A 16,104-nucleotide genomic window follows, 5' to 3' on the forward strand; every position below is an offset into this window, starting at 1 on the left:
ACTGTCCATTGGTCTCTATGAAGAGAAAGAGTCAGGGGCTGTAGTGGTGATATCACACCTAGAGTGGTGAGGCTGTTGGATTGGTCTAAACAATTCTCTCTAACTCGTCCTCATGACCAGTTTTCACTCTTTACATAAAGAAATAAACATGAGAATACCAAAGAATTTGTGGTTGCAACAGTTTTCTGGGAGAAGTGGTGCATCATGTGACAGAAATGTAGGGGTGCCAAGATTTTTGTCCATGACTGTTTATCTTCACAATTAATCACTGCATGTTGTGCTTGTTATATGTATGACTGTATTTATGAAATATACCCTCACAAGCAAATTATGTGCTGGCATATCACTGTCATCTTAAAGCAAAATGGCCACTGTACTGTACTATAGAGTATTGCACTACTTTATTCTACTCTTATTTAACGTTGGAGTAAAGTGGCAGAAAACATGTTCTAGTTTATACATGTATACATATGCAGAAGGACAAGATCCTGTACGTGGTCCTAGTGATATAAAGGATTTGAGGCTTGCTCCTTCCTGAGGATGCAAAAACCATCCTGTCATTGTGGGATGGTCACCACGGCAACCCCAACCATCATCCCTCCCTCTCTCTCCTGTAATTACGTGGCTGGTTCTAGTTCATACATGTATACATATGCAGAAGGACAAGATCCTGTACGTGGTCCTAGTGATATAAAGGATTTGAGGCTTGCTCCTTCCTGAGGATGCAAAAACCATCCTGTCATTGTGGGATGGTCACCACGGCAACCCCAACCATCATCCCTCCCTCTCTCTCCTGTAATTACGTGGCTGGTCAAATCTGTTTCTTTTCATCCCCTCGGGTCTGTGCTAAGTAAGTAAACACACACAGACACAAATAGAGAATATGAAGTCACACAGATTGTGCTCATCTCACACACGCACTATTTAATGCACCCCTGCTGTTTGAGTTCAGATTTTTTTCATGTGTATCATGGATGTTGAGATGTTTCAGAACTTTTGTCTTGTTTGGCGCCTTTCCTTCAACCACTGCTGATGAGCTAGAAATGGAAACAAGACCAACATTTTGTGTATGTGAGGAGAAATATTTAATGAAAGGGAAGGGGGATACAATTTAAGGGGTCAGTTAAATTATAAAATTCATGCTATACGTACAACCAAAAAAAGATTTTGTGTTTCCATAAGTGGGGTTAAATTATGGAATAATTTAAGTATGGAATTAAAAAATAGTAATAGAATTGACGAGTTTACTGTAGAGCTCTGGTCATTCCACACAACATGGAGATTTCATTTGCTGGTCACAGGGTTAAAAATCTGATACTCCATTGATGTGAAACCCCAACTAGAACTTTTAAATTGACCATTTTAGTATTTCTGCATGTTTTATCCCTATTTACTACAGTAGAACTGACATATACTTCACACTTACAGTATGCAAACTATTTTCCAAATCAAACCACAATTTTAGATCTTCACCCATGCATGGCACTAGGAACAGCGGCGTCTTTTGGTCAGATTATCGTGTTTTACACAGACACTCATGCTTCCAGATGGTGAATTCATCTAATTCCTTTGTTAATCTCTGTACTATTTTCCAGCTCAAAAAAAAAGATGGCATTATCATGGTGAACATGGTGCACTATTATATGAACAGCATGTTAAAATATGGCAATGTTACTGTTGATATGCACATATATTCGGCCTGCTTCCTGAAAAAAGTGTGTCAACTGGTCATATGATTCAATTTAGCTAGTTTTAGCATTCTAGTAAGACCAATTTGCAGGTGATATATTATTATGCCTGCTTTATTTGTCAGAATTATATCACTGGTAAATTCAGGCACACTAGTGACAGTCTGTGATTACTTAACCCTGTAATGCTAGCACGCCACACTAGTGACAGTCTGATTACTTAACCCTGTAATGCTAGCACAACCTGGACAATAACAAAAGTAGATATTACATGCGTTGTGGTGGACTGTCTAATGCAAACAAATTTCAAGTTTTGCAATTTTCTGCAAAGAGCTGCAACAGTGTTTGCCTGCAAGTCATGGATCTTAGGAATCATTTAAGACAAATAATACATCAGTGTGCTTTGGGAACAGTTGGCAGCAAATTATACATCACTTGAGGCCAGTTGGCTAAAACATGCAAAGAGATGAATTGTATGAATGATGGACATGCAAAAGCAAACTGATGTCACACACAGGTGCTATTACTTAACATTTCAGCATGTTTACAAAAGGTGGTTTAGCGATGAAATTAGTGACTGGCCTAGAGTCGTAACCTGCATTTACCACTGGTGCTCATAATTCTCTTTTATTATTCCCCTTCTATCAACATGTGTAGGACCTTTAAGAAATACAAAATCTTTTTTTGGTAAGCACTCCCTGCTCTGTTTTCTGTTTGAAAAGGAGCGGTGTTGTTCTTGGACAGAGACTAAATCATGTGTTGTCTGTGAACATGTTGATGTGTGGGTGTGTTGCCTGCATTGTTAAGCATCAACTCCAGAAAAAAGAAATAAAAAGAATCCCTGCTCACCTCTGGAATCCTCTGTCCCAATAACCCACATGACCTTGGACAATAGTAGTCATTTCTAATATACGTAGAAGTGTGCGTCTCTCTCGCACACATGCACGCTTGTTGTCATGGCGCTTTATGATCCTCAGTTAAGTGCCTGCTCTGCTTAGTCATCCTCCTCTACCCTGTGTAGACTGAAACACCAAGCGCACACCTACACTTCCTTATTTGTATTCCACTGGAAACCCAACAGTGTGTCACAGAGCCCTGACAAGCACTGACTTAATGCATCAAACCTCTCACTTTCCAACCACACACACACACACACACACACACACAGACATACAGTTATGTTGGGAAAAGTGTCTGTTTAGAGTCTGGGCGAGTGAACACAGGTTCTTTTGTTCTACAGCAGTAACTGATGCCCTGTTCCTCTCCCTCTTTTCCTGTGATGTCCCAACTGGATGATTTTCCCTCCGATTTTTCACCACCCTCCTTGAACAAATAGTTAAGTAGGGAAAAGGCTCTACATAGAACCCATGGGCCCTACATCCTTTCTTTCTCTCACACAGTCAGTTGATCCTTTAGAGGATTTAGGCAATTTGAGTGTTAGGCATCACCATGTCAATTCTTTTGGAAAAAGACAAGCTTCATTATAAAGTATAATGTAATATGTGTGCTAATGTAGGAGTCTGCCAGTGTCAGTGTCAAAATGTTTGACGTGCAAGAGCACCAAAGCCGTGCATATTAAAAAATATGTTCACAAAAATCTTTTCAACACTGTCTGACCTTGGGATTACCAGTCCCATGGGTGTCTTCAGCTTACATACTTCCTACTACACATCAATGCATAAGCCAGCAGGGTTCAAAAGCTCTTTGTTCCAGCTGTATAAAAAAGTGTGAATTTAAAACGCTGACTTACTGTTAAGAGACAAAGACAAAGGGAATATGTGGGAGGAATCCAGGGTCATCTGTCAATTCTGGGTTTCCCTAAGCTGCTGAAGTCATCACACTGATGATACACAGAGGTTTCACAGTTTTTCTTTTCTCTGTCTCTCTGAGATGAACGCTTGGCAGTGATGAATATGAGCAAAGGATGTATTACAGCCACCCACAGACATGACCTTCCACTTACAGTGCAATCTTCTCTCACATTCACACACAGGTTCACTGTATAACTGATGGTTAAGCAGTTAGCTACCTTGTCCTTGGCTTCACTCAGCTGGTCCTCCAGTTCAGAGAAGCTGAAGCCAGCCACCGTGATGAAGTCACTGATCACAGCCACAAACTTATCCCCACGTTCCCTGGTCCTGCTCTGCTGGTAGTGCAGCTCCTGGCGAGGGGCAAAGCAGATCAGAGGGAAGTGACTTTCAAACTACAGAATTATGCTTCTCTGAAGACACATGAAAACATCTCTGCAGACATATGCAATGAAGACTATGGACAAGCGTAGGTCACAGAGGCTAAATCTCAACATGTCGTGCAGACCACCACATCAAGCAAGGTGACTGAGTCAACTTCATTCAGGAATTACCTTCCAAATGGAGATGAACAAGAACCTATCCAAGCAGACCCTGGTCATGCTTGCCTACGCACAGCTTGGATGAGTATAATATTGGCTTTATGAGATGGATGCAAGCTTCATATTATTCCCATTCATTTCCGCTTTCTGTAAAGTGTAAAATGAGTATGTGCACGTAAACTTGTTTCCCTGTGTGACGGCAAATGTGACATTTGGCGTTCCACGTTACTGTGTGTGGAACATTTCCAGCATTTAAACACCTCACCCTGCTCCACTGCATAATTACAGACAAGAGAAGAACCAATGGGAGGGACCAGGACACAAACACACAACTCACCGCCTCAAGAGCCTTCAGTCCACTTTTGATACTGTGCACCTCTTTTTCCAACTCAGCCAAACTAAGAAAAAGAAAAAGAAAAGTCATGGAGACAATCTTTGATAGCTGTTACTGTCTTCTACTACACTTTCCTACAAATGTTGGGGTGCAATTTGTGTCCTAATTTAAATTTTCAAGGAATTTTTAAAGTAAAAGACCACCAAAGTGTGGTAGAAAAGATTCAGGACTAGGACTGTGCATGTGCTCCTCACTGTTGTAATAAAATAAACATAGGTAGCAATCCCACAGTGAAATGTTGCGCACTCACTTGACTTTGGCAGCCTCTGGTAAACTGCTGAGGTCTTCATGGATATGCAGTGTGTCTGGGTAGTTCTTCTCAAAGATCATGATCAAGTAGTGCAACATGGTGATGTTCCTGTTGAATCACAAGGAAAGACAAAAGCTTCATTAAATGATCATCTTGAATACTTTTCTTTAATTTCAGGCTTATGGGATAGTCATGGGGAAACATATATTGTCATTTTCAGGAGAAGTACAAAGGACTGACAGAGTGCTTTGTTACACTGTGCAACGACAATCATCTGGAGCTCAGTATCAGCAAAACCAATGAGCTTGTCGTGAACTACCAGAGGAAGAGAACGCCCCTTGTCCTGGTTGTCATCCAACGAGAGGAAGTGAAGGGGGTGGACTCCTGGGTACCTTGGGGTCCAAATTAATAAAAAATGGACTGGACTCCCACCAGTAAAACCCTCTTCAGGAAGGGACAGAGCTGAGTGTTTTTCCTGAGGAGACTCCTTCAGTGGGTGCAACAGACTCCTGCAGATCTAGCAGTCTATAGCAGCCAGTGCTCTGTTCTTCTTGTGTGCTGTGGTGGTGAAATCAAGGCGTGCAGCTCAGCAGTCTCAACAAGCTGTTAAAGAGGGCTAGCTAGGTCATCACTTTGGAACTGGACAGTGTGGAAGCAGTGAGAGAGGAGGACAAGGGACAAAATCAAAGCCAAGTGGACATTCGTGCCAAATTTGAAGAAATTCCCTCAAGGTGTTCCTGAGATATTTACAGGAGGGACACCCGGAAAACAATGTGTCCACTCATAGCTGTCACAGGCACAGAAGCAAGAGTCTTTTGCCTGTATGTCCAAAGAAATCCTGAATACAGGAACTATCTGTACATGAATGAAGTGAGACCATGCTGATGGGACACTTTTAGCCTTTCTATTAAAAATGTACAGATTTATTCCATGATTTGGTCATACTTTTGTTGTCATTTCCATGTGGGGGATTTTTTAAATGTTGACACCCCAGTTCCATGTGTTTTGCCCAATGTCCTTGTATTCTGAGAATTTTAAGCCTTGGACAATTGTGGTGCTACCCGTCCCTGCTGCACTGTAGCTATGCACTCGTCATACAGAAAAACAATCAGTTGCACTCATCACACTGAGAATATGAGCCATACATTTGATACAACCTAAGTTGCTAAGAGTCCATTTAACATCTACAGTCCCTCCTGTGGCCCACCTGTCTATGCTGGACTTCGTGTCAGCAATCTTGTTGAGGCTGGAGACCTTGAAGCCGTAGGCGTTGCCTCTCTGGCCCTTGTTCATGAAGTTACCAAAGGCCAGCACCACCTCCAGGATCTGAGTCAGGCGCTTGCTCCGAACCACCTCCTTGGATGCATTCAAGATGGCTGGAGGACAATGGAAAGAGAGAAGCAGCTGGAGAGATCATACAGTTGGTGACAGATGTGTGCATTTGCTTAGCATATCACTTAACCTTTCAAATTACAACAAGATGGCTGTTTTCCCTTCCATTGTGTTCTGTTTCTTTACACAGCCCCACTGACCCACATGCAAACTGAAGCCTCAACTGTACAGTATGCAGCCTAATGGTTCTCATCCTTTCCTTAATTTTTACCATCACTCATGATGATTGATCAGTATTCTCCACAACAACTGGGCAACTCGTTGGGGAAACCCATCAAGCCCTACTGTCCATCCATAAAACAGCAGGGGAAGAGAATATTCCAAACACAAACCCATGCCTTCTATTCCTCCCCTCCCCTCCTCAGCACAGACTTGTCTGGCAGAGTACAGGTGGTTCCCTCTCTCCACAGAAAAGACCTCAGTGTGAATGTGAAATTCATTATAAAAATCCCTATCGTTATTGTTCGTTGTTTCTGCATTGGAACCATTCTTCTGCTGGATGCAGACAGTCCTGGCTGCACACCACACTCTCTTTTGACATGTTTCTACTGAACATGGTGGGTGGTCCAAGGAAGCACAGTTTTATCGCGAGTATGTGACATAGTAGCATGAATAATAAATGGAGATGAGAACTCTATTACAGGCATCGGTGAACAGTGCGGTATGGGAAAATCTGGATTCTGGAATCAACACAAACTCACAGGATTAGGTCTCTAACGGCACTTTCTTTCCATTCCTGGCAGACAGTAATGTACTGTATGTCATAAGATACATTTTATTTGAACTCAGACTAGAATGAATAGACTAAAAGCTGCAGCACACAGGGTTTAACTGTCAGTCAGCACTGCCTGCACATAAAACACCGCTGGCACAAATAAGGTGAAGTGCTCATCAATGCCTTTCCCTTTGAAAGGCATTTAGGCCAGCAGAGAAGTCTTTCAAGTAGTTCTGGCTCAGACGCTATGACAGCTCAGTCATGACACACCCATGCACACACATATCTATCGACCTCATTGGAAACCTTTCGCCTCAGTCTTTGAAGAGAGCTGCAGTGTTTATGAGCAGGCTCTCCCCTCTCAACATGGGCCAGCTTTCCAAAACAGTCTCCCTGGTAACCTGGAAGCTGGCTTATAGGGGAAAACCTCCAGAGGGCTGATATACAGTCTACCACTTTCTCTCACCGTGCACACCCACGTGCACATGTACAGGAGCACAAAGAAGGGATTTCACAAGGCACTGTTTAAAGCTCTGGTCAAAGCTGATGACATTTTTAGACATTTCTTTTGCTTCTGGGAGTGGAACTGTGCACATTATGAATGTGATATTCCCTAAAAGCATGTTCTTCAAAATGTTATCCCCTTGCACTTAAAAGCATGTCAAATAAGTAGTGTTTCAGGACAGCTGTGATTAGAGAATCTAAGCTAATGTATAGCATTTCTGCCTTATTTCTGCTGCTGCTATACAGTATTTAATATTATTGTTGACATATTCTATGAATAGACCGGAACTAAAAACATCCATTTCTCAATATATCCTGACTTGTCCACTCCTCTTGTAGCACTCAGTTCCAAGCCTGTTAGTTCTAGAGATGAGCAATGATTTTTGAATAGTTAAAAAACAACAAACAAACAAGAATAACACTGGGGACTTACAGGTAAAGTCACATCATGTGCACATAACACTAGTAATATGGTGCTAGCCAACATGAAGCAGTTGGACTAGGACTCTCAGTAATGGGGGTGGGGTGGGGTGTCTTTGAATCATTGTTAAATAGTTACCAGCAAAAATCAAATGGCGTTTTAGCTTGAAATACCCATCTGTTCCTAATCGCATTCATCTTTAAAGAATGTCAAAAATATACAACTTCACTTGATCAAAAGGCTCAGTCATTTCCTACAACAGTTGGGTACAGTAGTTTTTAATCAAATACTACTCAAACAAGAGGAAATATTGCATTTGTTAGAGACTAATATGAATTTCATGTGCAAGAGAAGATTTCTGGCAGCAGGACCATGCACATGGAGTCAAAATAAACTACAGTGTTCACGGTGACAAACTGGCCCAGGCAACAGTGTGACTTATTGATTTATTGATGCTTAATAGTTTTTGGACAACGGCACAGAGTAGCAAGATACACTGGGCTTTGGCAGACAATACTTGTTATGATAAATTTATTGTTGGTTTTAATATTTTTCTTGGATTTCAATAAGTAAAATAGAGTGTAATACTCATATTCTTTAAATAAATAATCACAGAGCGTTAAATTCTGCTTCCTCTGTCTTTTAGTGGCCTGCAAAGTGTTTTTTCCTTACCTTCAACTTTAGGCTTGGTTTCAGCTAGACGCTCTGCAAACTTCTTCTTAAAGAACAGAGACTGCAGTCTCTGTTGGTAGTGGTCAATTCTGATGAAGAGAAGAAAGAGGTAAAAGGAGGAGTAACGGAAAAGAGGAGGCGAATTACTTAGTCTCCACTGAGTGCACATTCAAAGCTAAAAGTCACCCAGTCATACATAACCCCATCTCTCAGTTTTCACAAGCCTTTCATCATTTAACAGGTTCCCATTGAGTTGGAGAGTCAACAAATGGATATGTTAATCCTGCCCAAAAGTTCACTGAAGGAGGGAGCAATATCCCTGTTAAAAGAGGGAACACGGACATTAAATGGTGAAAACAGGAAATAAGTACTGTACTGTAAATCCCAGATGTGATCAAAATGAAAGAAATTGGGCAGGGTAATATTTTACTAAAAGCAGGTGAAAGGTTTAATTATCTTGTACAATCAATGCAGATTTTGAGAAAGGATGGAGTGCAGAAAAAAGGTGCTGATTTAAAACGTCTGCACTCTCTAATGTCAATGGCGTCCTCAAAGGGCAGCCATCATTTCTTTTCTCAGCTACATGATGAATCACTCTGCATGCTGAGGCTTGTCCTGGATCCCAGCTTCAAAAGCTCATTCTTTGAGATTTGCAATATTATATGATCCATTTGTGCTTGTCTGGCAGATGTCTTGATTCTGGACAAAATCTGCACGCCATAAACTGCCATGATGCTAACACAGTGCATCAGTTTTATCACGCAGACACTGGTGTTTGCGTCTTAGGTTTTCCTAACAAACTCAGTGCCATAAATATTAACCAGCCCTGCAAACTGCAGATGTGTTATACATAATGTAGTCCTGTGTACCTGCTCATTTCAAAGAGGAAGCGATCAGCCCGGGCCATGCGCTCCAACTCATGTTTGTGTTCCTCCAGCAGATCAATGTCACTTTTCTCTGGGACGAACTTCAGCAGCTGTAAATATTCAAATTCAAATGTTAATGCATGTGTTGGTGGAACCAACTGAAACGACTAGGGCTAAATGTTTTCCAGAAAATTTGGCATTATTTTTCTTTTAATGTTGATTAGCTTTATTTGTATTCTGTCTAAAACAAAATTACCCACTGAAGTAAACTGAAAAGATCCAGGCCCCTGACACATTTGGGCCGTTTGCTTTTTTGCTTCCCAGTCAGAAATAACTGACATCTGTATTACTGTGCCTGGGTCAAGTGTTGATTAGACAAAGTGCATCAAACCACGTTGAAGCCTCAATTTTCTTGGCTTATCGGTGAAATCCATACACAATGTTTTCACCTGTGCACCCATAGCAGCCTTGATAAGCTCTGTTATTGCACTACTGTCTTACATATGTACATGATCATTCATCCAGCACTAAAGCTTACCTGCTCCAGCATATCTTTGGCTAGCTCTTCTCTCTCATCCATCTCTAGGATCGCCCTCTTGATCTCTTCATTGCTCATTTTCAACCTGTAAAAAAAAAAAAATTCAAAAATTGTTTATGGTTAGTTGTTTAATCACATGTAAATTACTACATCAAAATCACACAATACGAGTTGGCTGATACTAATACTGTGAATTCCGGTCTGACCCTGGGGGCACTGCCAGCTGTTTTCTGTGAATCTGATCAGTGTTAAGTGTGCTGGGTTGTGATCAATAACAGCATTGTTAGTCTGTGCACCACAGTCTTATTGACCAACTGCTAACCCCATTTGAGCTTGGTTTGTACCCTGGGGTCATTTCCTATTGACAGAAAAGCGAGTTCAGGGGACCACGCTGCTGTGCTGTCAGACAGAAAAGGGTCTCAGGAAGCCTGTTTATTGATCTATTGGGAGGTGGGGGGAGGATTCAAATTATCTAAAGTGCTCTGAAGCACTGCTGTTACGAGACATACAAATAGTAACCATATTTTTGGGTGAGTCTTAAGTCATAACAATTGATTCCAGTTGGGATATAGTGGAACTAGAGCGCTAATAAGTGTCTTGATTGATTATTTCGTCTTTATATGGACATTGACAATATGTCCCTGATGGACTAGTGGCTAGGATTCAGCACTCTCGCCACTGTGCCCCGGGTTCGATTCAGGACTGCATCAGGAAGGGCATCCGGCATAAAATATGTGCCAGACTCGCGAGTCGTCAGTGTGACGATTCATTGTGGCGACCCCTCGTGGGAGCAGCCAAAAGTGAATTATTATGGACATTGACAATATCTGAATGTTTAAAAACAGACAAAAACCTTGTTGAAATCTGAACCCCTACTTCCTGAATCCCATCCTCTCCTGGTCAATGCTTTCTGTCTGTCATGATTAAGATGGTTCCTTTAAAATACAAACATATGTGGTAATTGAATTACACTGACAGATGTCCTTGTCTGTCCATTAAAAACACATTTCCTGTACCAGACATAAGAAGCACCTGCTCCAAGCAGCTGACCCTTGGCCCAAACACTGCTGGGTAGCTCTTCAGAATTACAGACAGCTGACAAATGAACGAACAATCCAACATAAAGTGTCTCAGTGAGGCGCTGGGCCACCAGGTGCCACTAGAACAGCTTCACTGCTCCTTGACATTGACTCTCCAAGTCTCTGAACTCTACTGGAGGGATGAACACCATTCTTCCAAAAGACATTTCCTCATGTGATGTTTTGATGATTGTTAGACGCTGTCTAACACGTTGCTCCAACATGTCCCATAGGTGTTCACCTGGTTTGAAATGTGTTGACTGTGAAGGCCACAGCATATGACTCATGTTCATACTAATCACCATTCAGTGACCCCTCATGTCCAATGGATGGAGCACTGTGAGCCTGGAAGAGACCACTCATTTATTCTGGATTATCCTTTCATTTGTTACCTGCCTGTATGATCTAATGAACAGGTGATAACCTGTTTTAATATAGGTAAAATGTAGCATAATTAATTGTCTAGGACCCATACTTTGAAAGCAGGATGACACAGTTCTGTGCACGTCTACCATCAATGACCGATAGTTCTTTGACCTTCCGAGTGCTGACATATATGTCATCGATAGAGCCCGTCTCTTTCTGCAGAAAGATAAAGACAGAGAAAAACATGAACTGTAACATAATTCCATTTATGTGCTCATAAACAGCAAAGCCTGCACAATGAAATGAGTCCTCACATCTGTTTGATATCATATCTCACTGAGAGATGACATGACCCCTTCTAAGCATTTAACAATGTGTTAATTTTAAACAGATTTAAAAACAACAAAAACTAAGCCAGCTGTTACAGTTTGATCATGGTAACTATCAAGCACAGACAAATGTTGCATGCCAGTAAAATACTTCAGTTGGCCTTATTTCAGATTCACTGACTGTGACTGTCGAGTGTCATGCATCAGTTCTCAGAGGCCATAATGCATGTCTCAAAAATGTTTAGAACCATTGGACTGAATTGTGAAAACATTACAAAATCCTGCAGAAATCTTTTGGAAAAAAAAAAAAAAATCATACTCATGCCAGGGCAAGCAGAAAATCTAAAGCAGGTTTTGAGAGAGGAGCTTTGTTTTGGTGAGTCATCACTACAAAACACAACAGGCAGGCTTATAAACCTCTGTGAAGAACATGAAACACTGTTCAAAACGTGGTATAGGCCAGTCAGATATTTTTGTAAAGTGGAATTAAAATCCCCAAGAGGAAAGAATATATGTTTGAGTAAGCTGGTTGGGGCTGCATGTTAAACACATTCTATTTCTGGTCTGAGCTGGTTTCCTGCTTGCCAGAAAATGTCCTTTTTGAGGTCAATGGGTATGATGTATGTAAAACAGATGCGGGTTGTAAAGAAAGTGTCGTTTTTCCATGTCTGCACTGACCCACAATGCCTGGCGGCAGACTGAAGCTGGCACTGGGACAGAGGGGCTACTCCTATTCATTGGGCCTGCCAAAGCCCTCACTGCCCACACGTTAGAGGCAGGTTCGCCAACTTGTGTATAGCATGTGCACTCAACCTCATGTAACTAGAGACTGGCTGCTGCATCTTCACCTTTTTAAGTGGTGTGATTAAAATATGGTCAGTGTTTGAACTTTTTGCTCTTGTGCAAGGCAACATGATTGTGTAGGCTTTCACATAAAACATGGCTGCATTTAGATTCAGACTTTTCCTGTTCATCATTTCATAATGATGAATTATGACATGTAAGCCAATGAAAGATGATGAATAACATGAAAATGAGGAGGATTATGAATAACGAGGCAATGATGATCAATATTAATGCTGTATTTACATTTGAACGTTCTGAATCTCCACAAAGGGGAACTGTCCAAGGCTACAGCCAACCAGCTACACACCTGCTGTCATTTGCTATACATCTTACACAGTTAATTCATACAGTACACTTTCAAAGACAATTAACATGCATTAATAAATTTTTAAGACGATACAGTGGATATGTTGCCTATTTAAACATATAGCACACACAGAGCAACATTAGTGTTCATTTAGAGACATGTTTCTGGAAACCAATATTCACTCTTCTTTTTGCTAACATCTACCCATTCATGATAATGGACTGGGAAATTAGTGGACCATGTCTGGCTGCTGATGGGCAGAGGTGAGGGTGATGGAGCATTAAGGGTGGTTATCAGAAAAAAAAAAAAAAAAAAAAAGGATGCTGGTAGACCGTTAACTCACCTGTTTGAAGGATTGGTTAGTGAGCAGGTCCTGACCAGGCAGTCGGAGAGTGCAGAGAGACACAAAAACATTGAAAACACATGCAAAGATTAGCACTTCAAGCAGAAATAAAGTGATGGCTAGAGCAAAGAACTTCAACTATGCACGCTACAAGCTGAAGCCGGGAAGTCCTCTGTGAGAAAATCAATCATGTACCTTCCAAAGTCATCAGGGGCTCACGAAATGTATAGTCCAAGTCTGAAACATCTGTGCTGCATAGGTGAACAGAACAGCTTTAAAACTCTGTTCTATTATGGTTTATGTATTCAGCCAGGATTGCTATAACCTATCCTTTTGATTGCATCAACATCTGTCTTGACATGCAAAAACAAGAACATGAAAAATGAGTGTGGTAACTAATCCTACAGAGGGCAGATGTAAACAAAAGCCCATTTCGAAAAGCAACTATGCCATGACTGCAGTATTGTCCAGGTGAACTTAAACTTGCTCTCGCCAAATGGAACACAGTTGTCAAAGCCAGAAAGAACTTAGGCTTTTATATGGTTCTATCCATAAAGATCTGTATTTAACCATTGGCATGTGCCAATAAAAACCTGTCCGTATAAATAAATACCCACAGTAAATCACTGTCAGCAACAACCTTAAATGACCCATTGCTCTTTAATAAGAGACTGCAAAGAGAAGTTGAGCTTGTAACTGCCAGAAAGCTTTTAAGCAAAGCAGTAAAACACACTATACACTATATACACACTCTATAATGTCTCTACAGAGATTATGCATCACTCTTCCACTGATCCTTAAAACCCTTGCTTTATACTGTGATTACTAGAAACTAATTTAGGCATTTGAGGTAGTAAAAAATGTCATTTTATGAAATTGTATCTAATATAATCACATGACAAGTGGGGTGTAATTAGTTTGAAGTACAGAGGGTAATTGCTATGTACAGCATAATATCATCCCAAAGGCATGCACAGTGCAATTATCCTATTAGTTAGGCCCCTTTTCATCACGATCAAGTGAATATCCTCTATTTTTTATGCTAATTTCTGTAAAATTTCCCTGGATCGTGACTCCTTGTGGCTTCAGTGTTATTACATGTGTGTTCCTATGTGTTGACCTGATCCATGAGCCCATGAAGACCCAGTCAGTTCTCACATAAAAATGCTCTGCAGAGATTAGGGCGAAGCCTGAGCTCTGTGGCATCATTTCAACAAGGCATGCAGCGGTGAACAGCTGCTCATGTTAGCCTTGAGCTGGACTCCTGTCAAGATTCACCCATTTGCACACACACTAATTTATACATGTTAAGAAATGAAGGCAAAGCAACTTCAAATGCAACTTCAGCAGTTATTCAAACACATTAAATGGATTCCTGCTTCTGCTCACCAAAACCAGCCCACATACAGTCATAAAATTCCAGAATACTGTATTCTACTTGCTAAGACATCCAAACCTGTTGTCTCTGATAGGCTGAAAACATCTTCTCTATATCCTTGAGGTCAAGAACCTTGAAAGCTCTAAGGTCATCTATGTCACTCCAGATGGTGCCATTGATCACATTCTGGAAGGGGGAAGAAACATACGGGATTACTATTTAAACACAGTTTTGTTCTATTTTATCTTACTCAATACTTAAATTAGAAAGGAACTCATGTTTCGAGTTTGATGTGTAACAATATCAATTAAAAGAACTTTAACCATGCTCATATAGTCATATGGCCACAATGCTCTGGTGGTAAACTAAAAAGCTCTTTATGTTAAAAAGTTTTGTTTGCATAAAATGAACTTACAATTTGAAAAAACATGAAAATACTGTAGTTAGTTGCAAAATGAATATTCTCCCTTCAACACAAAAAGCGTTTTCACATTTTCACCCAATAACACAGTGTTCTCTCACCGCTCCGAGTTTGGCCCAGTTGAAAGACTTCAGGGGATGAGAAGGCTGGGGGATGGACTTAGAACGTATAGTGGTCGTGGAGATGAAGGAAGAGGGAATAGAAGGGGGCAGAGCTCCAAAAATGGGAGGGGCTCCTGGTGGAGGAGGCGGGGCTCCAGGTGGTGGGGGAGGTGGCGGAGGAGGCGGGCAGCTGAAAGGTAGTGGAGGTGGTGGTGGAGGGAAGCCACCCATCATAGGTGGTGGAGGAGGACCCACTGGGCCACCAGGAGGGGGAGGAGGGGGAGGGAAAGACATACTGCCACCCTGTTGGAGGGGAAACAGACAATAAATGATAAAGATTTTATAGGTTTTAAATAATATCACATCACACTGACTTGATAGACACTTGTGTCCAGTGCAGTTCACAAGAACTGCATTCAAACTCAAGCAAGCAAGAAGCAAGAAGTCATCCAAAATGCTTGTAAATTAAAGCATTACTAACACAAATGTTTTTATTTATTTGTAATAATGTCACGCAATTACTAAGAACACAGGAAAATGTACTTGTGTTTTTAATCAGCATTAGATAAGATAACTGATATTAATTTAATCTCTGCATTGGATCCCAACAAAATTACCTTTCGGTAGCAGATAAACTGAAGAAGGGAGAAAGAGATAGGTTTCATGAAAACAGGTCTATTTTTAACATGTCGTTTCGACTCGGTCAGTTCCCCAATAATATGAAAATAGCAAAGGTCATTCCACTGTATAAATCTGGTGATAAGCATAACCTCACAAATTATAGACCGGTTTCTCTGTTGTCACAATTTTCAAAAATTCTGGAAAAACTCTTTAATAACAGATTAGATACATTTATTGACAAACATAAAATCCTCTCTGATTGCCAATATGGTTTTAGGTTGAGCCGATCGACAGGCCATTACTGACCTGATGGAGGACATAAAAAGTGCTATGGATGAGAAGAAATACACGATGGGGATATTTATTGACCTAAAAAAAAGCATTTGACACAATCAATCATGAATTATTAATGGATAAGTTAGAAAAATATGGGATCAGAGGATTGGTTTTGAATTGGATTAGAAGTTATTTGACACAGAGGCGTCAATTTGTGAAGTTGGGTGAACATCAGTCGAGTGAACTG

General features: G+C 40.9%; 1 protein-coding gene across 1 annotated transcript in view; it reads right to left on the reverse strand.

Annotated features, from left to right (window-relative positions):
- The window catches only part of daam2 (dishevelled associated activator of morphogenesis 2), a 95,018-nt gene that overhangs the window by 6,778 nt on the left and 72,136 nt on the right, over positions 1-16,104 (reverse strand). Inside the window, exons 14-24 of the mRNA XM_020608570.1 lie at positions 14,961-15,263; positions 14,517-14,624; positions 13,061-13,090; positions 11,345-11,451; positions 9,791-9,875; positions 9,256-9,362; positions 8,387-8,475; positions 5,890-6,058; positions 4,683-4,790; positions 4,376-4,436; positions 3,718-3,849 (exon numbers count right to left, since the gene is read on the reverse strand). Of these exons, the coding sequence (XP_020464226.1) occupies positions 3,718-3,849; positions 4,376-4,436; positions 4,683-4,790; positions 5,890-6,058; positions 8,387-8,475; positions 9,256-9,362; positions 9,791-9,875; positions 11,345-11,451; positions 13,061-13,090; positions 14,517-14,624; positions 14,961-15,263 (1,299 nt within the window). The remainder of the gene's footprint in view (positions 1-3,717; positions 3,850-4,375; positions 4,437-4,682; positions 4,791-5,889; positions 6,059-8,386; positions 8,476-9,255; positions 9,363-9,790; positions 9,876-11,344; positions 11,452-13,060; positions 13,091-14,516; positions 14,625-14,960; positions 15,264-16,104) is intronic.

This window comes from Monopterus albus, unplaced genomic scaffold (assembly GCF_001952655.1).
Source record: "Monopterus albus unplaced genomic scaffold, M_albus_1.0 scaffold94.1, whole genome shotgun sequence".
NCBI lineage: Eukaryota > Metazoa > Chordata > Actinopteri > Synbranchiformes > Synbranchidae > Monopterus > Monopterus albus.